This window comes from Oryzias latipes, chromosome 19 (genome assembly GCF_002234675.1).
Source record: "Oryzias latipes chromosome 19, ASM223467v1".
In the NCBI taxonomy this organism is placed as follows: domain Eukaryota; kingdom Metazoa; phylum Chordata; class Actinopteri; order Beloniformes; family Adrianichthyidae; genus Oryzias; species Oryzias latipes.
In genome coordinates, this window is record NC_019877.2 from 6,720,707 (window position 1) to 6,746,004 (window position 25,298).

A 25,298-nucleotide genomic window follows, 5' to 3' on the forward strand; every position below is an offset into this window, starting at 1 on the left:
TAATTTTATCACCGTGTCAAATAATTACTGCTGGGAACTTAGCATAACAATAACAAGCATAACAATTTCTCATGCTGCAGTGCTACTAAGCACAGTTCCATTCAGACATCTTTTTCTCTTGAAAGCTGCAAACATCTGTAAATGTTTAAACCGCCTCAGTGGGACACAAAGATGACGACAGTCGGCAGATCAAACAGATCATCACTCATTCCCAAAGAAAATCTGTTTTGACTGTATCAAGTTTTGAGTGTGTTGTGAAGCAAAATGTACTAAAAAATGGAGTTTGCCTTTTGTATTAATGAATAGTTTTTTGCTGCTTTGATGATTAGTTGTCAAACTGCCTTTTCTTTTTTGGTGAACTTACTCAGATAGATAGATAGATAGATAGATAGATAGATAGATAGATAGATAGATAGATAGATAGATAGATAGATAGATAGATCTAATCTTTTTTTGGGGAAAAACACTTATATATAATGAAAATGAAATGTAATATACAAGGAAAAATCCAGGAATCACATTTAGGATCATAGGTTTCCAATCTTTGGGGTGGAAAAATAATGATCCGTAAACATAAAAAAAGACAAGTAGCCTGCATTAAAGAAAACCTCTCACTTATTTTTAATGGTTGACTATGAGTGAAAAAAGGAATAAATCACACAGTGTCATCAAGTAAACTACAAAAGTAGTGTTTGTGTTTGGACTATCTAACAAAAGCTGAAAACTATTGGTTTTGAGCAGAAATGCGACAATTTGACAAAGCACCATGAGCCATGGACACATCTTTATCCTCCATTTTTCACTAAAATCTCTCATTTTCATGCAAATCTTTGCATCTGTGTAAGTGTGTATTTTGTGAAAACCATAGTGTTTAGGGGATGTTTCACATGAATCCAACAGAGGTCCAACGTGGACCCGGAGCCCAAGATGTCCCTGGCAGAAAGGATGAAGATCCTCAAAGAGAAAGAGGAGCAGTGGAAGAACAGAGGCAAAGGAGCCGCCAACGACTCCACCCAGTTCACCGTGGCTGGACGCATGGCCAAAAGAGGTTAGTTTGTCTTTAAATATTTAAATGGAAACAAAACATTCAAAGTTATTTTGAAGTTGACTCAAATAAATGAAATAAAGGTGAAATTAGGGAGTTGCAAATTTCCATGTTTATTTCAATCATTATCAGATAAAAAGATACAGATCTTGTTGTGTTGTCTACCAGGTCTAGTTTCAGACACGGGAAAGGACGCCTCACCAATCATCTCTTCTAAGAAGGCGAACGCCACGCCAGTCAAACCACTTGAAGGTGCCTAAATGAATGTGAAAATTGCTCGTTTCCAACTTGAGGGAATTTTAAAAATCTCCTTCTGGTCTAACTGGTTGGTGGTGCGGCGATTGTCTGCTTGAAACAGCAAATCAGTTTTTAGCTGCTGATAAGAATGCTCATAATGTATGTATGTGTGTGCGTGTGTGTATTTGCGTGTGTTTGGACAGAAATATCCAGCAGAACTGACGTCAATGTGGAAGGAGATAAACGCCTCGACAAGCTGGAATCATTCTTAGACAAGCTCCACAGTAAAGGTGTTACCCTCATACTTCTTGTTTTTTATCTTGATAAAAAAGTTGTACACTTGTGAAACATTTGTATTTAAAAAACATTAAAAAAATACATTTTCTGAGGATAAAAGTTTATTTTTAAAGAGACAATTTTTCAGATTTAGATCCTGGGTTTAATTTGTGAAAGGGTTCCTTTATCCAGGCTAGAAGTGGAAGAAAAAAACATATTGAGAGTTAAAAGAAAACATATTGGCTTTCTAAAAGTAGTTTAGATCTAAATGTCCCTTAGATTGGAGGAAAATATTAAATGAAAGCGATTTGATCACTTAGAGACGCCCTGAGACTGAAAGGCTGAGTCATACCTAATGCTCTAAAAATGCCTCTCTGCTTGACACTCAGGGGTTGGGTTGGCGGGTTAAACCATCAAATGGTTCCCAAGCGTGGTGGTGTGTGCAGCTCACCGCCCCCCAGGGGTTGGACCTAACAATTTTCACACACAGGTGTGTGACCTAATGTGACTCCAAAGCCTCATTTCTATCTTTTATGTTCTTTGGGTCCCAATCCGCTTCAGAGTCTTTTGATTTTGAGGATCTATCAATAGCAAAAATATATAGGACTGATTTATAACAATAATCAAATAAATATCCAATCATTGATCAGGATACAACAAAAGGTTTCAATCTAGTCTGAAACTACGTGATCAAGCCTAATCATCTGACTCACTTCCTCTGTTAAGTTACTCTATTTGCTTGAGGAGCATCTCTGCAAATCTAGTTTAACTTCAGAAGGCTCATAATCTGCAGTGAACACTACAAGAAAGTATTTCTTGGAAAAACTGTGCAGATCTCGTTCTAAAATAGGTTTGTGGTGTTTATCCAGGCCATCTCACTGCAACCTTGTCTTTGTTCAGTTCAATAAAAGCTCGATTAGGTTAAAAAAAAGCATCATTCATCAGAGAAATGATCCACTTTTTGTTCCATCCTCTCCGTTTGCTGATGCAGGCGCGGGCAAAAGCAAGACGTCCACCATCGAGGTGACTACAGAGAACGAGAAGGAAGTTATGACGCTGGACGATGAGGAGACCTTTGGAAACTTCTACAAACCCGTCTCCCCCTCAACACTTCTGGACTCTAGTGTGATTTTGACTGAGGAGGATCTGAGTCAGGTTCAGGCCACAACGCCAAAGTGAGTTTTATTCCTCTGTCTGATCATTAATACCTGACACATATGGCTATTCACAGCAGAGTCACCTGCATTTTCTTTTTAAATATCGGTACGTTTGTATTGTCGCGGTGAAAGGCTTACCTCAACTGTAGCGGAACACAGGCGAGCAGTTCGGCCGGCCAGAAAGAACCAAGGATCCAGAAACCCTCTGCGGGCGCTCGCTGCTCGCAACGACATCCGACAGGTCTACACTGAACAGAGGCTGAATGTGGCCTCAGTGGAAACCAAGAGGATCCAAGTGGAGCGCAGTAAGATCAGCTTAACTCATCTTTGGCAAGAACGTTTGGAAGATAAAGCTACTTTAAAGACCCAAAAAGGCTACGGTTATTTGATTATTGCTCGTATGTTGTGCAAATATACTAGATCTCTCCTGTTTTTCATGAAGCTAAATGAGCATCAATCTGTTACGGTAGTTAGGCGTGAATATCTATTATTGTTATCTTTTATCATTAATATGATTTGCTTATCAACATAAAACATCCATTGCTGTTCCCGTATTTTTTTAAACAAATTTCTCCCAAAATTGCGGCTTAAACTCCAGTGTAAATTACATATGATTATTTTCTTCTTTATAGTCCCAAAAATACAATCTTTCTTTATTCAAATCATTGTGAATCAGGAACAGACGAAAAAAGGCCGTTTGAAAAGGAACTTAAAAACGCTGGGCGGTCCATAAGCTCTCTGCTCCGAGTTCTCAGTAATGGGGGAGTAGAAAGGGGGGCGGGTTTTCTCCGTCCCAATGACCCCGCCCACAATTTAGAGGCAGATGTCTAACTAATGTCTGGAAAAAAAACTTTATTTTTTAATTCTTACTAAAAACTGCATAATTATAACTAAAAGACCACTGGAACGCTTTAAAAAAAAGAAAAAATCAAAATCTTTAGCAAAACTCAAAAAAGAGATGTGATATTTCTATGTTCAATTTTAACTTACTGTCAGTTCATGCAGTACAGTCTACATGAGGAGAAAAAAACTGTTACCCAATATGAAAACACAGTGGTTTTAAAAAGATTGAAACATTTCAAAGTAAAAGCAGCTGCTGCTATGCAGACTTAATGACCGTATTGTTTTGCTTGCAAATTTTCCAGTCAGTTCCTCTTTCTGAACACTCAGTCGAGCTGTGACCTTTCCAATCTTCTGTCAAGACTAAACATTTTGAAGTTCACCTGAAGCTCCCCCCTCCCCCCCAACTTTACTTACAGAGACTGTCTGGTTTGGAGTCAGAAATCTGTCTGTGCTTGCTAGCAGAGCGCAAATTTACCGTGAAATTTTCCTAAAGCTGTTGTCGTTTACTTCCTCCTTCAGTGGCCAAACACTCCAATCTGTCCGATGTGGCCTTGGCCGGCCTCGCCAGCAAAGAGAACTTTCGCAAGGTCAACCTGCGCAGTGTGAAGTCCACAGAGGTCGTGACCAACAACAGCACCCTGCCTTTCCACAAACTCATGCTCATCCGCATCAAAGGTCAGAAAACACAGAGAATGTCTTAATTACGAGGCTTCATCCATAGAACCCATGAATTGGGTTGTAAAGCAGTGGTTGTGGTCTGCAGGTCGGAGGCACGTGCAGGTGCGCTTGGTGGAGCCCACAGCGCACTCCCTGAACAGCGGCGACTGCTTCCTCCTCATAACCCCAAAACACTGCTACATGTGGAGTGGAGAGTTCGCTAACGTCATTGAGAAAGCTAAGGTACCTGAACGCAGCAGGGCAGCTTCTAGACTTTGCTCTGACAGGCTTAGGCAGGTGGTGTTGCATTAAGATAAACGTCTTCTTAAACAGGAAGGAAAACTGCTCCAGTAGAAACATGTTGGGGGTTTTTTTGACACCCAACCAACCTGTCAAACAAGATTATTCGTTTGTATTTATACATCATATCAACTGATAAGGGCTGATATTTACCCACCATAAGAAGATGGAAGCTTTGTTGTCTTTTTTTCTATGAAAAATCCACATTTTGCATCAAACTGAAAATCCCTTTCACTCTGACAAATTTTGACTTTCCTCTCCAAAATAAAATAAAAATTCTGTGTTGCATTTTCACAAAGGCAACACACATGGTGTGCATGTGGCTCTGAGCTTTTTTTTGTCTCTTAAGCAATGGAAGACACCGTGTGCCCATTGTGCAATTGCACATGCCTCAAAGCAATAGCAGACAGTCAGGCATTGATCAAGGCTGAGATACATCACTAGATCCAACATGCATTTGAAATGCGTTCAATCAGCTGCCTGATTGTTTTTGTTTGTTTTCGTCCTGTCATAAGGCCTCAGAGATGGCGTCGTTTGTCCAGACCAAGCGGGACCTCGGCTGCAAAGCCTCTCAGGTGACGGTGCTGGAGGAAGGCATCAACGCTGAGAGCAAATGGGCCAAGGAGTTCTGGAGCCTGCTGGGAGGAAAGACCAAATATAGAGGTAAACACCTGAAGCTGTAAGGTGAACCTCTCTGCTGCACTCATCCCATCGTCCACAGTGGGGACTGAACTGATTTGTGTGCACGGTACAGGGGCGGGGGAGCCGGAGGAGGACGAGCTTTACGAGAGCGGGGTGTTGGACTCTAATGGAGTTTACAGGCTCCAGGGAGACAAACTGGTCCCTCATGAAGATGCGTGGGGCTCCATCCCGAGTGTGTCCCTGCTCAACTCTAAAGAGGTAACATCATGCGTGGAAAGTTAAAAAAGCACAGTCATTTACCGGCTGCTGCGACTCATTTCAAACCTGATCTGTTCCGCCCTCCTGCTGCTACCAAACAGGTCCTCGTGTTTGACTTTGGCAGCGAAGTCTATGTGTGGCACGGGAAAGATGTGCCCTTGGGGGACAGAAAAGTAGCTGTCAAGTTGGGCAAGCAGCTCTATGCCGCTACCTACGACTACAGCAACTGCAGAGTCAACCCGTTAGACGCCTCCTCCACCAACCAGGAGGTACCACAGTGAGTATGAGACCCCCTTATCCCCTAATCCAAAACATTTCTAGAAGAAAAGGAGCTGCTTCTGCTGATGTTCTGCTTTGCCTAAAATGTTTTAATTCCTGTGTATTTAGAGCCCCCTAGTGGATCTACAGTGGCAGTGCAGCTGCACTGGTTTGGGGGGGGTAATCATTTTCATGTCTCTGTGGCATGTAGGAAGGGGGAGGGACGTCCGAGCTGGACTCTGTTTGGGCGACTCTCGGAGCACAATGAGACGTCGCTGTTCAGGGAGAAATTTCTGGACTGGGCAGAGAGGAAGAAGGAGGAGGGGGCTCAAGCAGAGGAAGTCAAGGTAGATGAGCCTGAACATCTGGACTGTAACATGCTTTGAGACATATTTCTGTGCATTATGGGATCATTTTCTTATTTTTTAATGAGAGGGTGCAGAAAACACCTTTTCTTTGCATTTTTACAATCTAAAAAATACCTGCAAGGTGTTGTTATGTTCAAAAAACAACCAACAGACGAAATACATGAAGTAAGATTTCAGATGTTTCAGGGCTGTAAAATAATAATAATACATTTTATTTATAAGGTGCCTTTCTGAGCACTCAAGGTCGCCGTACAACATATATACAGTAATTTAATTACAATGAGGAGTTAAAACAACAACGATTTAAATACTCATTTAAATAAAAATATAAAAAAACATGTAAAAAGTTATTATTACAGTCAATTGGCCATTTGGAAGAGATGAGGTACTAGAATTTTGATTTAAAATCCTTCACTACACACTATACATTTTTTTCAGACGCACATTAGCATTTTTTTAACTTTTCTTCAGTTTAAAATCTCAAAGTTCAAACTTTCTGAGGAAAAATAAGTCCATGGTTAAGTCGACTAAAAAACGTTTCAAGAGTGACGAGGTCACGTCTGCCACTTAAAGACCCACTCTGACGAAAAACATGTTTTTAGTCTTTAGCGTGTTCTTGTTGCATTTTTGTGATTTTGGAGGACATATATGAAGAAAATTCAGCTTAAAATACCATTTCTGAGTATTTATTTATTTAAATCGTGTGAATCAGGATCAGCCAAAAAAAAGCCTGAGTTTATCAGTCGTGTATAGAATACGCGGGGCGGGCCATAAGCCCCCTGGTCCCCTTCCCTGTACATCTTAGTTTCTCTCATCCTGGAAGACATCTGGCTCTTTTTTTGGACTGATACTGTTGGGTTGGGGATGTGAAGAAATTATGTCCTAGAAAAACAAGTTTTTGTGTTTTGGGTAAAAATTGTGTAATCATAATCAAAAAGCCACCGGGAACGTTTTGAGAAAGAAAATAATCGCTGTGGGACTTTTGAGATTTCATAGAAAAAAATGTTCAAACTAACTAAAAGCTTTGTTTTATCAGAGCCCGGACCACTCCATGCCTCGCTCCCCCCTTGACTTGGACCTGCAGCCCTGCGATGCCAAGGCCTTGCTGGATAATGAGCCGGAGCCCGGGAAGACGGTGCTGGAGGGGGTCAATGTCCAGCGGGGCCACGGCCTGGTGAGGACGGAGGATGGAAGACAGGCGGAGCTGGCCACCGTCGCTGTAGAGGCCTGGCACATCAGGGAGCACGGGGAGGAGGAGCTGCCTGAGGAGAGCCTGGGCCAGCTGCACGAGGGGGACGCCTACGTCATCCGCTGGAAGTACTCCATCACCACACTCGGTGAGTCAGGCTCCTGCTGAAAACATGACTGTTTAAAATAAAAGAAAACATTTAAGAAAGTCAAACTTCTTGTTTCATTATCTGAATTTCAGTTATACGTTTATGTTTAATGTAATAAATGTCAAAGTGATTGCGAACTCAAGCACTTGAAGGACAAGTTTCCTTTTTTCGTGTTGATAAAGTCATAAAAACTGCTTGTAGTTTTACTCCTGTGACTCCTTGGAATCCTGTTCTTCCATTCCAGTCGGGAAGCGGCAGAAACCCGGAGAGCTGAGCGCTGGAGCTCCAGGTCGGGAGAGGACGGCTTGTTTTTTCTGGCAGGGCCGTCATTCCAGCATCAGCGAGAAAGGAACGTCTGCTCTGATGACGGTGGAGCTGGGCAGCCATCGAGGCTCCCAAGTGAGTTTCCTTCATCACAGACACACAGTTTAAGACCCACTCTGTTAAAAATGTGTTTTTAACTTGCTTTTGTGGCATTTTTCTGTTCGTGCAGGACGTGTATTTAAAAAAATTAAGCCCAAAATTGCATTTCTGAGTATTTACTGAAACTGATGCAAATCAGGAGAAGAAGAAAAAAATGCAGTTTTTTTTTTTTTTATCTTGTATTTATGTAGAATCAGTAATACCTGTAGGGCTTAAACCAAATCAAGTTTACACTTCCTTATATTTTCAATGACTACCTTGTAGGTTTTGGTAAGTCAGGGAAAGGAGCCGCCCTGCTTCCTGCAGCTTTTCCAGGGAGGCTTAATCATCCACAAGGGCGGCAGAGAGGACAGCGCAAACAACACAGGTGCAAATGATGGCTGCTAATCCTATGGCTCATTTATCTTCTTTTAATCCATTATTATTAAATTTAAAAGCTGTATTTTTTTCATCAGAGGGCTGGAGGCTGTTTTGTGTCCGAGGGGAGGCTGAGGTGGAGGCCTCCCTGGTGGAGGTGAGCTGCCAACATGCCAGTCTGCGCTCGCGGGCCAGCTTGGTGCTGCTCAACGCTCAGAAGGGCCAGCTGTACATGTGGCACGGGTGCAAGGCGCATGCAAATGCCAGGCTGGTGGCCAAACGCGCGGTGGACAAACTAACCCAGAGGTGAGCTGAAAATGAGCGGGTGAAGAGCTTTCATGTGAGTTCGACTGCAGCTGGTGACCTTCTTTATTCATTTATTTATTTATTTATTAATTAATTAATTTATTAATTTATTTATTTATTTCCTGTTTCAGGTGTCCTGTGGAGTTGGGACTGAACAGCAGCAGGAGGGTGAAAGTTGTTGAGGTGGAGGAAGGATCTGAACCTGAAGAGTTTGTGAAGGCTCTAGGCCCACAGGATAAAAAAGCTTACGACTGCATGCTGCAAGGTCAGGCTACTCGGACAGCTTCTTGGTTTGCAGCAGCAAGAAAAGCTTCACAAATGAGAGTCTGTGTGATCTTTACAGATCCAGGGAAGTACAACTACACTCCTCGACTCTTCAGACTGAGTGCCAAGTCTGGACTGTTTGGAGGAGAGGAGCTTCTGTATCCTGCCAGGGTTATGGAGGGTGTCATGGCGATGCCTTTCCTGCAGGAAAACCTCTACTCTGTGCAACAACCAGGTAAACACAGAGAGGAATCATTAAAGTGGAGAAATACTTCCAATATAACTGCTGCATTTTTTAAGCTTTTGTGTCTCTTTCTGCTTTTCCTCAATCTGACAACAACAATGTTTCATTTATTCAAACAAAATAAGGATTATTGACATCGCCTTCAACTTTTTCCCGACCTTTTTCAAGCCTTGTTTCTGCTGGACAACCGCATGGAGGTGTACCTGTGGCAGGGCTGGCAACCCGAAGACACGCAGTGCACCGGATCAGCAGAGATACGCTGGGACACCGAGAGGAAGTGTGCCATGGAAACCGTACTCCAATACTGCAAAGGTTTGGCCTGTCTTCTATGGATGTCCTGTTTAAAACTATATACATTCATTTTAAATCAAAATTAAAGTGTGTTTTCGTCCAGATTCTGCTGTATTTCTTTCTCTAATTAGGTGAATTACCAAAACATGCCACTGATCGGCTCCCAGGCCAACCCTTCTGTCAAAATCTAGAACTCCTTTGTGTAAAAGTTTGCGCACCACTGCATTAGGCTGCAATTTTAATTTTAAAAAAAAAAAGAAAAGAAGAAGCTTAGTGTAGAAGTGTAGTTCATTTGGCTAGTTTGTTCCTTTTTAAGAGTCCAATTTCCTGCTCTATTTTTCTCTGAAGAGAATACCTTTTTTTCATAGCAGTATCTTTTATTTTATTTATTCAAAGGCTCCCTGCAGCTCATGTTTGGTTTGATTTCCTAATCTTGAAATCACTTTCTTGTCCCACACTGGCGTTTAGTTGAAGCTAAAATAGTTAAATGAAATGTTTAGGTTTACTTCTACAAAGACTTTTAGTTCGATTTTGTTTTTTTTGTTTTTTTAAATCCATATCTAATGTTTTTCTCTACATTAGTTTTAATAAATAATGTATGCTGATTTACAGAGAAGAATCCTCGGCGCCCCCCTCAGGCCTACCTGGTCCTAGCCGGCTGGGAACCTTTGACATTCACCAACATCTTTCCTTACTGGGAGAAGGATTCTACTATTCCCACAAAGGTGGATGATCTTCGTCTTGTTGTGTTGCAGGTAGGACAAAGGTTGGTGGATTTATTTAAAAAAAAACTGTTGTGTAAATGCGTTTACAGGCCGTAGGCTCCAAGACCAAAGTGGTCCTGGTGAAGGAAGTTCTCTCCAAGCTCAGTAAGCAGCAATACTCCATTGAGGAGCTGACCCGGAAGCCTCTGCCAGAGGGGGTGGACCCCCTACGCCTGGAGGACTACCTGTCTGATGAGGATTTTCAGGTAGGATGCAGTTGCAGCTTCTGATAAATAATCCAACACAAAAAAAAACAAATAATTTATAATAAATGACATTTATTTTGAAAGACCCACTCCAATTTTAAAATGATGTTTTTGGGAGTTTTTAACATCTTTTGACACTTTTGTGATGATGGAGGACAGACATTGCATTTCTGAGTATTTCTATATTACATTTGTTGAGAATAAGGGGAAAAAAAGCTTATTTATGATGTAGAAAATACGCTGGGCGCGCCACAAGCTCCCTGCTCTGTGCTGTAACAACAGGGAAAGGAAGGGGGGCGGGGTTGCTCTGCCACAATTTAGAGGCGAATTATTAATAAACAAATGCTCTGGTAACGCTGTGAAAATAGATCAAAAGATGACCGGAGTGGGTCTATAATCTTTTAAAAAGTGATTAACTTCCCTTTTTTTTTTAAAATATTTTATCATTTTTGATTTAAACAAAGAAAATCGTGTCAGATATATTTCTTCCATCTTTTTGCAGACGCTTCTTGAGATGAGTCGAGTTGAGTTCAACGCTTTGCCAAACTGGAAACAGAAGAATCTGAAAAAGAGCAAAGGTTTGTTTTAAAAATGACAAAAATTGAGCTTTTAAGTCACTTTGTACACCTTTTTATTTTTATTTCCAGTGGAACACTTCATATTTCTGGCATAGAAATCATCTCATTTTTGTAAAGACCCTCTATGTACAATTGTGTTTGAATGATTTATGTTTAATATTTTAACCAGTTTTTATGTTGCCAGAAACATTTTAAAAAACACTTATTCAATTATTTCTTTTTTTACTCCTTTCGGTGTGATTATTATTGCTGCCTTTACACTATAAATATGTAATATACTGTTAATGTTTTAGATTTCTCAGACATATTCATTCCTGTCAGTGTTTGTGATAAAAAGCTAAGCTTAGAAATTACTTACGTTTCAGATATCAGTCAAGAAAAATTTTAAACAAAGCAAAAATTAGGTTTTTGAATTCCAAGGCATTAAAAGAGGAGATCTGAGTCGTCATTTATCGCTGCCTGTGATTTTTTTTATTGTTTTTTTGTAAACAAAGGTTAGCTTTTTGGGGATCTTACACACTTCCTGGTTCAGTGCCTCTTTGTTATTTGGGACCAAGTGTTGACCCTTTAACACTTGTTATAAATGTTTTTTTGTGAGCTCCCGTGTGCACGTCGGGGTGCATCTTAAAAAGTATTAGGTGTAAGTATGAGTGTGGATGAGTAACAAAACCTGCCCTGTCTGTAACCGCTTATTCCTTCTGAAACTGCCTGTGTCGAGTAAAGGAATACGTATCTGCAGTATTGGACTCATTTGTTGTATTAAGCATTTTTGGGGGATTTTAAAATACGGAAAATTCCACCTGAATTAAAAAACCATTTGTACAAAACAGTCTTCTTTTTTTTTGACGGATTTGACCACCAAAATACATGTCTCACACACACTGATCTATTTTAGAATTTTTGATCATGCATTTTTTGTCCGAATTGATTTTGATCATCATTTAACATTTGCTGTGGCGAGGATGTGCTTTCACTTTATGCGCATTTGTCTGATTACCTTGGATCTTAATGCCTGTCTAAAGCAGAAGGACAGGGATCATCAGGTCCGGTTGCTAGGCAATATTTATTCTTTGAGATGTTTACACAAAATCTGGTCATCAGCTCCTAATATGAGAAACAACATTTCCAATTTTTCCTAACTTAATGCTTGGGGACACTTTGATTAATGCATTATATGGATGACATGTTATAAACATCTAAACAAGCTGAAAATAATGATATTGTGGCTTTTTTCATAACATTTTTTTATAAAATGTTCTGCTAAAATATCTGACAAAACTAGGTTTTTGGGTGGCCTGGATTCAAATGAACCTCCAAAGTATGGATCAATCTTACCGGTAACACAATCGAGTGTAAAAGACTTGCTCTGACTAAGAATATGTTGAAGATATTTATTAATTGTTGGTTATTCTAAAAATGTTAATAGTTTATTTATTGGTTCTAAAGTTGATTTTATTTGTTCAAATAATTCATCTAATCTATTCACCTGCTTTTTGGTTTAATCTGTGGGAAATCAGGGATTTTTTTAAAAATGTTTTAAAATAAAACAAATTAATATATAACAACTTGTTGATTCTTTAATCATGTGGATTAGATAAGAATAAAATGCAACTAAGACTGGAGTTCAAAGGAAATGCTTTTCCCCGAATTTGGTCTCCAGCTTAAGGATTTTTCCCAGAATGCAATGCCTAAATTGAGCCACATTGAAGGTATAAGTGTGAGGTTATTTATCTGCAATAGTCGGGTTGGAGCGTCTCATGTCTTTCGCCAAAGCACAGGTATTAATGATGCTCTTTCCTAATATTCCTCAAATCTTTTGAGTGTTATTTGTTATCTTTATTTAACTACACGTTTGATGGCTTTCACCGTAAAATTGTGAATATCCAGCAGGAACACGGCTATTGCTGCAAATTCTATGGAGCCAAGGAAGTGACAAAAAGAAAACTGTTCCCACAAATGAGATATTTGACTACAAATGAGTATTTTGTACAAAAAAATTAGTACAGTTTCCTGGCCACAAATTAGGTTTTTCTTTGCAATTAGTGTGCAAAAATTACTATTTTGTAACCACGTATTAGTATTCTATTGACACAAATGAGCATTTTGTAAGAACAAATTAGTATTTTGTGGCCACAAAGAAAATTTTAATTTGGTTTTTTTTTAGACATATTTATATTTGCTGGGCTCAAATTACTACTTTGTGCACACATTAGTATTTTGTGGGTACAAAATTGCATATTTGACACAAATTAGTATTTTTATAAGTTTCTACTACTTATTTGTGGCCCCAAGAAACTAATTTGTGAGCACAAAATGCTAATTTGAGAGCAATAAAATACTAATTTGAGCACACAAAATGCTAAATAGTGAACACAAATTATTAGAGGGGCCTATATCATGCAAAATCAGTTTTTTGAGCTTTTAAATGTATTATAATGTTCATGCCTCACAAATAATACCAAAGTGGTATTTTGATCTGCTCAGGCATTTCATGAGTAGTTCTCTAACATTCCTCTCACATTGTGACTTAGACCAGTGAGAGTAGCCCCTTCAGGAAGAGTTTGCACTGCCAGCACCGGCCCCAGACTAACACACACACACACACACACACACACTTTCTCAGCGGAGATGGCGGTGTTTGGCAAAAACGCTTTCCTTTCATATGCACAAGATGCACATCCATGTTTGCAAAAGTTCCGATGTTGTGGGCGAAACGCAGACGTGCTGCAAAAGCCAGCTCTAGGATGACATCATGAAATGGGCGGCACCCACACGGAGCGAAAGGTGGCGCTTCAGAGATTGAGTCGTCTCACTTCCTGTTTCGAAAAGGGCTCAGGAAAAAAACAAATTGTTTTAAATTGTTCTTTAGTGTGCCAAAGGTAATATATTATTTTATGTATGGGTATTGTTTACTATAAAAGGCTTGAGAATAGCAGGATATAGCCCCTTTTTAATTTGAGGGAATGTCACGTCCAGGGCTCTTAAATCCAGCAGAGGGTGATGTCTGACAACATTCATTTTCTTCTAAATCTGCAGTCTTTTGGGCCATAAATGACAGACATGAGTGTTCACCATTCATGCTCCAATTGTCCATGTTTACCCCCTTCATGCCTGTCTTTATTTCCAGTTATTAAAAAAAAAAAAGTCTTTAATGTTTGTTTTTTCATTAAGGTGACGCTGAATAAAGTGGGGTCCAGTATTCAATGGTATGTTTTAAAGCAGTGACGTGAACGGGTTACATTGCTCTCACATTTTTAAAGATATTTACAGCAGACGACCAAGATCATGATCGTGCACGGTTGAAAACGCACCAGATTTCCTCACATTGATTTCCAAATCAAGCGGTTCTGCTCGCTGTCATTGTCAGACATCCGGCAGGAAAGTTGTTTCCACAACAGATGGCAGGAGGCCCTCAGCACGCCCTCAAACAGCAACTGGGCATCCAGTTTGTTTATCATACGTCAACTCTGTCCTGCCAGCATTAATCAACCGTCTCGCTCTGCCTTCTGGCTCAGGTGCCACAGCAACCCACAGCACAGCCCACGTGTGGGAAAACACTGAGGCTCCTAATACAAAGCAGATTAGCTTGAGGGACGCTTTTCTGGATATGAGATGAATGAGCTGGTTATGCAGCTTCCACGAGAAGAACAGCCGACCCATTCGATCAAGCTGATGATAAACAAGCCCGAAGAGTTCCCCAGCCTGTTCAATACTTTATGAATAAATTTGAGCTACAGGGCATGATGTAGAGAGGACGGGAAGGTTTGCTGTCATCCATCCAACCCTGAGTGTGTGCAGAACGGCATCTTAGCAGTTCCATGCAGACATGTTCAATATTATAGCCAGAATAATTGCAGATGGTAAGGTTTCCCTATGGGTGGAATAAAAAATATCAGAGAAATTGAATTTTGTAACAAAAAGAGTTATTTCAAACGCCAATGTGACCAAAATAAGAATACCGTCTTGGCCCATCTTAATAAATCCTCATAAAACCTAGAATTAAGTAAAACCATGAATTTGACGAACCAAAATTGACAGTGCAATTTGAATTTTTTTGAGTCTTAAATCAAGTTTTTCTGTTGTCAAGAGTTTGGAGCAAAAGAATGTTGACTCATACTAATAAGAGCTTCCTTAGTTCTAGAGATTAGCTCCTAATGAGACAAAAAAACTCAACTGTGCTGATTTTGAAAGAAGATGTAATGCGAAAAGGAGCTAGATAAACTGCTAACCAATACACCACTATGCACCTTATCGTCCATTTCAAATGTATACTTTTTGGTGTGAATCCAATTAAGAATGTTGTACCAATATATTCAGCATATCTGCTTAGTTTAAAATTAGTTTTTTGTCTTGCTGTGATCTGCCGTCCATCTTCGTTTTTTATCCTCTTCCACTAGAACTGAATCACTTTGGTCATCTTTGCATTTGAACTCTGACAAATCCCCTCGTTTCAACTTATTAATAAAAAATAGAAGTTCTTTTGTTTTAACAAACAAAACTGAGTCCTTTTTACAATTTTTGTTCAGTATCCCCCAATTAGTGAGGAAAAAATATCCCGATTTGTGTGTAGTCGGCTATACAGGAGTTTAGATTAGATTCAAGCTCACTTTTTACTGAACATGTGTGAGTAACTCAGCAGCACATGTTCAGCGTAAAAAACACCAAATATTCTTGTTTCCAAAAGGAAATCCATGGCCTTGAAAAATTCATTGTGTACTCGAGAGTGCGGCACTGCAGGAATCCTGCAATAACCTTGGATTTCTGCACGTGTCGATGTGTTTGCACTGCGGACACTCGGCAGGTGATAATGTTGTTAATCGATGCTGCTCCCTGGTTTGCACCCCAGCAGCGCTCCAAGTCTCATCTTTGCTGCTGAGTTGAGACTTTTTTTCAGGCCAAGAAATACTCAAACGTGACATTTTAAGCTTAATTTATGTTCTCCATTGTCAGAATTATGCCACAAGAATATTAAAACACCATTAAATCAGCGACATAAGCACAGAAATGCTATCAAAAATATCTTTCATGCTTAATGTTTGAAACTAAGTTCCTCAAAATCTTTGAGTGTATCTAAAATGTCTCAACCTTTCTCCATTAAAGCTTCCCTCACAGAATTCCGACTTTCAGAACTGATTTTCCAGGTTCAGAATGGGAGAAATGAGTTTTAGTTCCTGTGGAAACATATCCTAAATTGGGCTTGTGGTGTTAAGAGTGGGGCTGTTTTAAAAAAAAAAAAAAAAAATACAGTACATATAGCTTTTCAACTCACTAATTTGATGTCAGAAATAAATCTTCAAGAAAAATATACAACAAATCCCACGTCCCTGCGCTCAATTTGCTTCTCGATAATGAGCTTAAAATCCTGTAAGCAGTTTGTGATTCATTTATTGCTGCAGAGGAAATAGAGATCATATTTATGAGAGTCACCTCGACACCTGAACACTTGTCATCAGAGAAATTGCTGGAATTGCTCTCTGTAGACAGGAGTCAAAAAAGTTTGTCGAAACAGAAGCCCTTCCATGATAAAATGCCAAAAAAAGGGAAAATGAGACAATTTTCTCAGCTATTAACGTCAAATCTTTAAGTTTTAAACAATTTTGAATGGGATGCAGTGTTTAAAACAGCAGTTTCAGGTCACTTTGACTTAAGACCATCAAATTCTGGGTAGAAAATGTGAGGAACGTGAGTAAAAAAAGGCAAAAACTTCACGTGTTTAGTTTTGCACTTTAATAGCAACAAAGCATGGTGGATATTCTCCAAAGTCAGTTTCCACTCAAACAGCAGCTTCATGAATCTTGAAATACAAAAACAGACAATTTAAGCATCCGATGCCCCAGCATGCATTGCTTGCGGACACATATTTAGGTGTACCCTGTTCATATACCTTAAGAGTTTTTTTTTATTAGAACAATGTCTGCTATAAGTAATTAAGATGGCCTTAAAGAAACTTAATTTGTTTTAGCTGCAAAAAATCTATAAAAATATAAAAGCTAAATGCAAAGTCAGAAGATTAAGAGGGTAAAGCAAAAATAGAAAGTCAAATCAAACTTTATTTATAAGCTATTTTTCCTTTCCCATACATAACACAAAGTGCTTTCAGCTTTCAACTAAAAGCAAAAGTACACGCACACACACACACACAAAAACTGTCAAACTCTTTAAAGCTTTGTTCACACGCGTGCTGCAAGCGACCATTGCTAATAGAAAGTCTGTTGTCAAGTCCATTGAGGGCGCGTTAAAGTTAAACCAGTTCAACTTTCGACCAATCAGGGACACGGGTTTGGTAGTGACGTATGGGTGGTCTCCCTTTTATTCACATTAAATAAGTCAGTAGATAAGTCAGTAAACCAAAGAAAGAAAAAGAAAACAGTCAGTCAAGTCCATTTTTCTACAATTTTTTTATCATATCAAACCCAACTTTATTTATAAGGCACTTTTCATACATGTATAGCCCAAAGTGCTTTACATTAAAAAAAGTTTTTTCATCTTAAGAACCACAAAAGACTGTCCAACTTTGGAAAACGTTATATTTTTGATCAAGCTTGTTTTTATCACATCGTTAAAAAGTCACAACTAACAAAGGTAATCGATCACTGTAAGAACAGAATTGCTCCAAAACTAAAGAAAATGAGCCTGCTTAATTGCAGGTACCCACGTTTTCATGTACAAGCATGTTTAGATGCAGTACGTATGTAAAAGATGCACAAAAATTAATTTTGAATTTTCCGTTGCCTTTAATTAATTTCCCAGACATAAGATCTTGTGTACAATCTGTTGTTTTTGTTGAATGAATGAATGAATGAATGAATCTGCACATGTGGACAGGATGAAGCGAGATACCACAACCACAGAGAGGTGAGAGGATGTAAAATGCGTGCACTCAGGTAAGCCAGCAGGCGTTTCAAAATCACCTTGTAAATATTTAAAGCCGCAGCCATGAGGTTTCGCTCTCCTCAAACTGGTTTAATTATTCAGATCACACGGAGATGTACAGTAAGGTGGGGTTGAGTACTTTTTTTTTTTTGGCTGTAGCAGTAGTTTCTGGAAAGATCTTCAGGAAGAAATAGTGAATAAAAGAAATGGTGCCCACTGATGCGAAATCCCCCTGAAACAGTGGCATGACAATGTGAGTTGTTTGCTCAAGAATACAAGGAATTCATACAAGCACCATCTGCTTCACTTGACCTGGAAGCACATTCAGTCTTCTGTTTGCCTGGAATAGGATTGTGTGCTGCGCAGCAGAGGGAGAAGGGGAGCTCTCTGAGCTGCTAATTACTGGCATCAAGCTGCATAAGTCAGTTGCTGCTTTAGATATTAATTTTTGTCCCAGGAGAAAAAAGACTGTTTGGATTATTATGTCAGTAAAATAAAACAAGGGATGGCTGTAGCTCTCTGGACTAAATTGGTTGAAACCCTATTTTATATAATAATTTTGTGTATTGTATTTGATTAAAGTGTGTTATGAATGCTATGGGATGAATACAAATTGAAATTTAAGATTGCCTAAATGTCATATCTAATTGGAAACAACACCCAAACCGTCAAAAATATTTCTCAGACTGGAGAGAAGCCAGAAAACCCTAAAAGCACAGCTATAATTCAGTCCTGGGCCTTCCAGCTGTGAAGAAAACACAAAATTCAACAAAATGTGGTTAGTTTTGCTACCTTTTAGTAAATGTCCACCGACAATTGACATAGATAAATCAAATAAAAAGAAAACCCCTATAACTCTAAAGTAGACCTCTGCTACATTTTTAACTCTATATAACTATTTGTATTATATTTTAATATATATATATTTTGAGATCTCTGTCTCATTATCAAATAGTTGCAGGTTTTCTCCCCGTAGTTCATCATCCTTCCACTAGGGGGAGTGAAGGGCTTATTTAAAACTGGCTGCTTCCATGAAATTCTATTTGTCGGGAAAGGTTTTGTTAATTTTTTTTAGAACTTTATGGCAAGAATTACTCATCTATTGTTATTCCTTTTGTTTTTTATTGACTCCTTGGTATATTGAAAGAAGGCTAAATCTGTTGATAATTAAAATTATTGTTAATACAGTTACAACATGTTAAAAATGTGTGGATCGTATTCGAGACATTGGTTAAATAAGGTGCTTTTTTTCCTGAACACTTATGTCAAAATCTTTGCATCTTAAACTATTATAATTGTGAGAAAGGACTTACTAAATCACACAAAGTATCAAAAATGACGGTAACTATATCTCATATAAAAGATTAAATTACACATTTTTTAGTGGATTTCATCAAGGAGTTTAAAAACATCTATATTCCAAATAATAAACAGTTTCATTTTTTTTTCTTTTTTAAATTTCTTACTGTTAAATTGTTTGTGCATCACCTAAAGATTTAAAACGCCCAAAACGGTAACTTGATAAGAACCAACTGTAACCTATATCATCAGACGTTATTGATTATAACGTGTTGTGTCCTGACAAACTATTTAAAGATAAAGATAAATCATATTTCTCACCTATATTTACTAAAAACAGCCTTCATTAAAAGTGCAAACTGTCATGCCTTCTGTACAGATCTGAGCTCAGAAGAAATAAGAAATGATTTAAGGTGTTTTGTGCTTTTGTTCATCTCATAATTGTCTTCTTGGCTCTTCAGAGAAATGACTGTGACAGGGAGATGGTTCATCCAATTCTTTTCCAAATCTATTCTGATACTCTTTGCTACTTTCCAGAGCATTTTCCAGGATGACCTTGCAGATGGTTTTCACCAAAATCACCCAAAAACCTCAGAGCCCATTAGTGAACTGGACAGGCAATCAGTGATTAGGAAAAGCACCCTCATCACCAAGGGCGTTACTCATCCTCATCATCACTATTTGCTTCCATAAAGCAGAAGATGCAGGGTAAAAACAGGACAGTCCTTAGAAGGGGTCCCCCGGACCCCATGTTCCCAGAACACAATCGAATACTTTCTCCAAATGCACAACGCATATATGGATTGGATGGATGAACTCCCTTGAATCCCCAAGCACTAAAGCCTCAGTCACAACTGCCCTAACAGCTAAATACAGGCTGTCTGTGGGTGACAAATGGATAAACCTGTAAGGGGCATGCAGGTGACCAAGGTCTTAGACCGCTCGGATAGCCCATAGAGCAAAAAGTCCATGTACATTTATACTACGGGCATGCTGTGTCATGGTTTCAGTTTGTTGTGTCTTGTTTTTCACTTTAGTTCTTGTCCTGTCTTGTTTGGTTCTGTTTCCTGTTTTATTTTGAAAGGTTTCCTGTCTTGTCATGTCTTGAGTTTTACTTCCTTTGGTCCCCATCTGTCCTGATCATGTTCACCTGTGTCTTGTCTGCCCTGTCTGTATATAAGTCTTGTCTCTGCCTTCCTCCTGTGTTGGTCCATTATCCCTGTCTGGTGTTCATGTCATGCCATGTTCCTCGTTTCTTGTCCCTCGCCACGCCACAGTGAGTTTTGGTTTGTTTTTGTCATCCTGCTCTGCAGCGCCTTTTGTTTGTTCGCATTAAACCCCTTGCCCTTGAACCGTGTGCCTCCGCCTCTGCATTCTGGGTCCTACCGGCTCTCAAGCCACCCCCGCACATGACATGCTGCGAGCGACAGATCAACACGTGAGGGTTTTTGGGACTTTTCAAATCTCTTAGTGCTATTCACGTGATAAGTGTGCAGTCTAGATTAAAAATGAGAAAATTAGACAGAGTATGGTGTCCATGGGCATCCTCCAGGTGGCCTATGGGTGCCATGTGTGTCACCTGCACACCTAGTGCATGTAACATTTGTGCAAGGTCAGTAAGGGGGCATATTTTGCGTTTTACTAGCAACTAGAGTGAAATGTACTGTAAGGGGACCGTTTAATAGTGGCACCCTTATGTCATAAGTTTGCAGAACTTAGATTAGCCTTACAAATAATTCACAATACAATTCTCACACTCACGACAATCGTACGTTCCATTTTTAAGGCTTCCCTTGTGGCAGACATATAAACCTTAAGGCAAGACCCACTCTCTGCAACCCTCCCGGACACCCCAAACCTGTACAGTTCAACCCCCCCCTGCATGTTACCATCTTCAGATGTACAGCTGATAAAAAGGATGAAAAACCCACTGTGTCTCCTGTATCAGAGGTTCTAATATTGGACACACTCCTCACCAGTTTCTTGTAGCAGACTTTTCCATGAAGGCTGAGAAGTGTGATTTTTCCCCCCCATAGCTGGAGGACACCTTCCGATTCCCCCCTCTTGAAAATGGGGAACACCGTCTGAGTTTGCCAGTCAACCCTTGTGCTATCCTAGGCACTTTAAGATTTGGAGTTGGGTCATCTAGACCCACTAGACAGTGCGCAGAACCTTTTTTCTTCAATGATTTGTGATCTTCACTGGTGTCCATGGATTACATGAAATCTTTCCACCTTTATCCACCTTTGTCATGGTAGGGAGAGCACGTCAATGTAAGGGTGGGGTCATCTAAGATAGCACAAGGGTTAAGGTAACGTCCCAGACCGCCCAATGATACAACAAAAGCTCATCACCAGGGGTGGAGCTACAGGGAGGCAAGAGGAGGCAGCCCCCCCCCCACTACCGCTACCACACACTTGCCCCCAATTTTGGGGTCAATATTAGTATCCTTATTGACAAATATTAAGAAGTCATCAAGATTCTTTAAGCATTGCAAAAATAACAAAATAAATCACTATTTTTAAAATAAAATCTAGTCTACGCATTTTTTTAAATGCTGTTCTCTTATGCCACCATTCCAAAGACTTCTGGCCCCCTCACACCCCCCCATAATGATTGTTCCTGGTTCGCCACTGACGCCTCCTGATTTGTTGCCACCAGGGAGCATTTTGACCACCTCTGTGACTTCAGCCTGGGTGATGAACTGGCCCACTTCTGGCCTCTGAAAAGGAGTGGAAGATCAAAGAGCTTCTTTAAGAAGTAGTGGCATGTCGATGAGGGCCATAATTTTGCTTGTTTGAAAGCAATAAAAACTTATATTGCCGATCGTACAAATAGATTATTTAAAATTGATACAATTTGATCTTTTGGATTCTTTTTTTACATTCTGTTTCTCACAAATGAAGTGAATCTGGAGTTTAAAAGGTTAAAAAATAACAGTTTAAAATGTGTTAGTTAAAGTAAAAAAATGTATAAATATGAGAATACGTGAAAGAAAATGAAAAAAAACAGAAAAATGTAAAAGAGGAACTCCATAATATATAAATAAATATTAATGAACACAATTCAGCCTGCAAAGAGACTAACCAATTTGCCATCTCTGTAAAAATACTTACACTCAGATTCCCCCCCAAAAAAAAAACAAAATCATCAAAAACAAGGCATTTTTCCATCTCAACTTTTTTTGCAGTATGCTTGTCTGCGTGACCAAATAATTACACAAATACAAATGTACCCACGCACACACGTCTGAGTGACAGAAGCCCTGCAGCATCGACCATGATATCAGTCCTGTTTCCCACAGATGAGACAGGAACTGCAGATGACAGATTGATTGAAAGATCCTCCTCCGGCCCTCATCCATCATGTTGGCCTGTTCATCATCTGCTGCTGCACTCATTTCATTTTCTGGAAGGAGGAAGAGAAAATCCCCTCCTGCCAGCCCTGACCGCCAAGACACCCAGAGAGGCTTTGAATAAAACACAGTTACAACTGTATTACAACTACCCTTCCATTAAAGAAGCAAACCACGACTCATTCGGCTTGTAATCCATCAATGTGGTTTTCTTGACTAGAGTTTACTGAACATTAAGCTGGCAGAATTCTCTCGGATTATGAAGATGGCTGAATCTCAGCAAACACTTGGCTTCTTGTCAGCTGAAAGTTCTGTGAAGGTTCTTTCAGTCTCTTAGAGAAACTAAAGGGAAAGAGACATTGTATTTATTTTATTATATGTAATTTGAGCTTATAAGTGTCTTTGTATTAAAATGTTAATTCCTCACCAAAAACAACACCAAAGCGGTATTTTCGATCCATTCGCTGTTTACGTTTTTCAGTTGAAAACGACAAAAACAGTCCGACTGTCATATCGGAGCAATGAATTCAGGATTAAAACCTTCAGTCTTTGCTTTCTAAAGCTGCAGACAAAATGTTTTCTTTATACAACAATAAGCAATTGTGCTTCTCATGAATGACTCTTAAACGAAGGCAGAGAGGAAGCCCCTACACACTGTTAAAAATAAATCACAAAAAAGCTCTGCCAAAAAGATTTTTTTGTTTAATTTGTCATCACTTTTCTCTATTTTAATTATTTACATCTTTTAAAATTCACAAATTCAAATATAACATACCTCTTTGATTAAAAAAAGATGAAACGAGGAGAGGACTTTGCTTTCCGGGAATTAACATAAGTCCTTCTGGTAAATATTACAATGCAGTGAAAGAGCACAAACGTCATTTCTCAACCACAATGTTTTGTGGGGAATATTAAGTTAAATCTTTGGGCTGTTGTTTCTCAGACTCAGGATTTATTACAGAAAAACATTGAAGCTACTTTTGTTAAAAACAACACACAGGTGAATATTAAAAATATAAACTTTTTATAGTTTTGACAGATTTGTTTCCCAGTGATTTCAAGTCCACTTTTTTAACCACAACTTTTCCCTAAAATTAGTAAATGGGGTAAATGGGAGCAAAAAAAAAAAAGATTGACAGTTTAAGAGATTGACATTCACGTAATTTAACAACAGAAAATGTGTTAGATACAAAATTCTGCACAGCGAGAACATGCAAACTCCACACAAGGCACAGCCAGGTTTGAACCAGGGCCTGCGAGGTGAGACTTTTAACCAGACAGCACCTGGTGTGAGCTACCTGCTAAGTTACCCCTTGTGCTATCTTAGATGACCCCACCCTCACATTGACGTGTTCTCCCTACCAGGACAAAGGTGGATAAAGGTGGAAAGATTTCATGTAATCCATGGACACCAGTCTTTTTTCTCTTTCGGCTTTTCCCATCAGGGGTCGCCACAGCGAATCATCGTTTTCCACTTCACTCTATCATGGACATCTTCTACCCTAACATTAGCCAACTTCATGTCCTCTGTTAAGACATCCATATATCTCCTCTTTGGCCGTCCTCTTGCCCTCCTGCCAGGCAGCTCCATCTCCAACATCCTTCTACCAATATATCCACTATCCCTCCTCTGAACATGTCCAAACCATCTCAGTCTGGCTTCTCTGACTTTGTCGCTAACACAGGCAACATGAGCCGTCCCTCTGATGTACTCGTTCCTTATCCTGTCTAACCTGGTCACTCCTAAGGAGAACCTCAACATCTTCATCTCTGCTACCTCCATCTCAGCCTCTTGTCTCTGTCTCACTGCTACCGTCTCTAACCCATAGAGCAGAGCTGGTCTCACCACTGTCTTGTACACCTTTCCTTTGAGTCTTGCTGGCACTCTTCTGTCACACAACACTCCTGACACTTTCCTCCAACCGCTCCAACCTGCCTGCACTCGCCTCTTCACCTCTTTTCCACAATCCCCATCACACTGAACTGTTGACCCCAAGTACTTAAACTCCTGCACCTTCTTCACCTCAGTCCCCTGTAACCTAACGCTTCTACCTTGATCCCTCTCGTTCAGACACATGTATTCTGTCTTACTACGACTGACCTTCATGCCTCTTCTTTCCAGAGCAAACCTCCACCTCTCTAGCTGTTCCTCCACCTGCTCTCTACTCTCACTGCAAATTACAATGTCATCCGCAAACATCATTGTCCAGGGAGATTCCTGTCTTACCTCGTCTGTCAGCCTGTCCATCAGCATAGCAAACAAAAAAGGACTCAAAGCTGATCCTTGGTGTAGTCCCACCTCCACCTTGAACTCCTCTGTCTGACCTACAGCACATCTCACCACCGTCATACTTCTCTCATACATGTCCTGAACTACTCTGACATACTTCTCTGCCACTCCAGACGACCTCATACAGTACCACAGCTCCTCCCTAGGCACCCTGTCATACGCCTTCTCTAAATCTACGAACACACAATGCAGCTCCTTCTGACCTTCTCTGTACTTTTCCATCAACATTCTCAAAGCAAAAATGGCATCAGTGGTGCTCTTACGGGGCATGAAACCATACTGCTGCTCACAAATCTCCACCTTCTTCCTAAGCCTGGCTTCCACTACTCTTTCCCACAGCTTCATTGTGTGGCTCATCAACTTTATTCCTCTATAGTTGCTGCAGTTCTGCGTGTCACCCTTGTTCTTAAAGATCGGGACCAGAACGCTTCTCCTCCATTCCTCAGGCATCTTCTCACTCTAAAATCCTATTGAACAACCTTGTTAGAAATTCCACTGCTGTCTCTCCTAGGCACTTCCATACCTCCACAGGTACGTCATCAGGACCAACGGCCTTTCCGCTCTTCATCCTTTTCAGAGCCTTCCTAACCTCATCCTTTCCAATCTCTGCTACTTCCTGCTCCACAACAACCACATCTTCCTCCCTTATTTCCCTGTCATTTTCCTCGTT

The 25,298-nt window shown here is 39.8% G+C and overlaps 1 protein-coding gene across 1 annotated transcript in view; it reads left to right on the forward strand.

Moving 5' to 3' along the window:
* LOC101164848 (supervillin) overlaps positions 1-11,638 on the forward strand; it is a 38,535-nt gene extending 26,897 nt beyond the window's left edge. Inside the window, exons 9-30 of the mRNA XM_020712239.1 lie at positions 901-1,048; positions 1,214-1,297; positions 1,486-1,572; positions 2,550-2,733; positions 2,848-3,020; positions 4,078-4,233; positions 4,322-4,458; positions 5,031-5,178; positions 5,270-5,415; positions 5,517-5,692; positions 5,885-6,020; positions 7,078-7,378; positions 7,623-7,777; positions 8,066-8,168; positions 8,257-8,464; positions 8,596-8,729; positions 8,808-8,963; positions 9,141-9,284; positions 9,876-9,988; positions 10,078-10,233; positions 10,736-10,811; positions 10,881-11,638. Of these exons, the coding sequence (XP_020567898.1) occupies positions 901-1,048; positions 1,214-1,297; positions 1,486-1,572; positions 2,550-2,733; positions 2,848-3,020; positions 4,078-4,233; positions 4,322-4,458; positions 5,031-5,178; positions 5,270-5,415; positions 5,517-5,692; positions 5,885-6,020; positions 7,078-7,378; positions 7,623-7,777; positions 8,066-8,168; positions 8,257-8,464; positions 8,596-8,729; positions 8,808-8,963; positions 9,141-9,284; positions 9,876-9,988; positions 10,078-10,233; positions 10,736-10,811; positions 10,881-10,906 (3,147 nt within the window). The 3' untranslated portion in view covers positions 10,907-11,638. The remainder of the gene's footprint in view (positions 1-900; positions 1,049-1,213; positions 1,298-1,485; positions 1,573-2,549; positions 2,734-2,847; positions 3,021-4,077; positions 4,234-4,321; positions 4,459-5,030; positions 5,179-5,269; positions 5,416-5,516; positions 5,693-5,884; positions 6,021-7,077; positions 7,379-7,622; positions 7,778-8,065; positions 8,169-8,256; positions 8,465-8,595; positions 8,730-8,807; positions 8,964-9,140; positions 9,285-9,875; positions 9,989-10,077; positions 10,234-10,735; positions 10,812-10,880) is intronic.
* Positions 11,639-25,298: the final 13,660 nt, after the last annotated feature.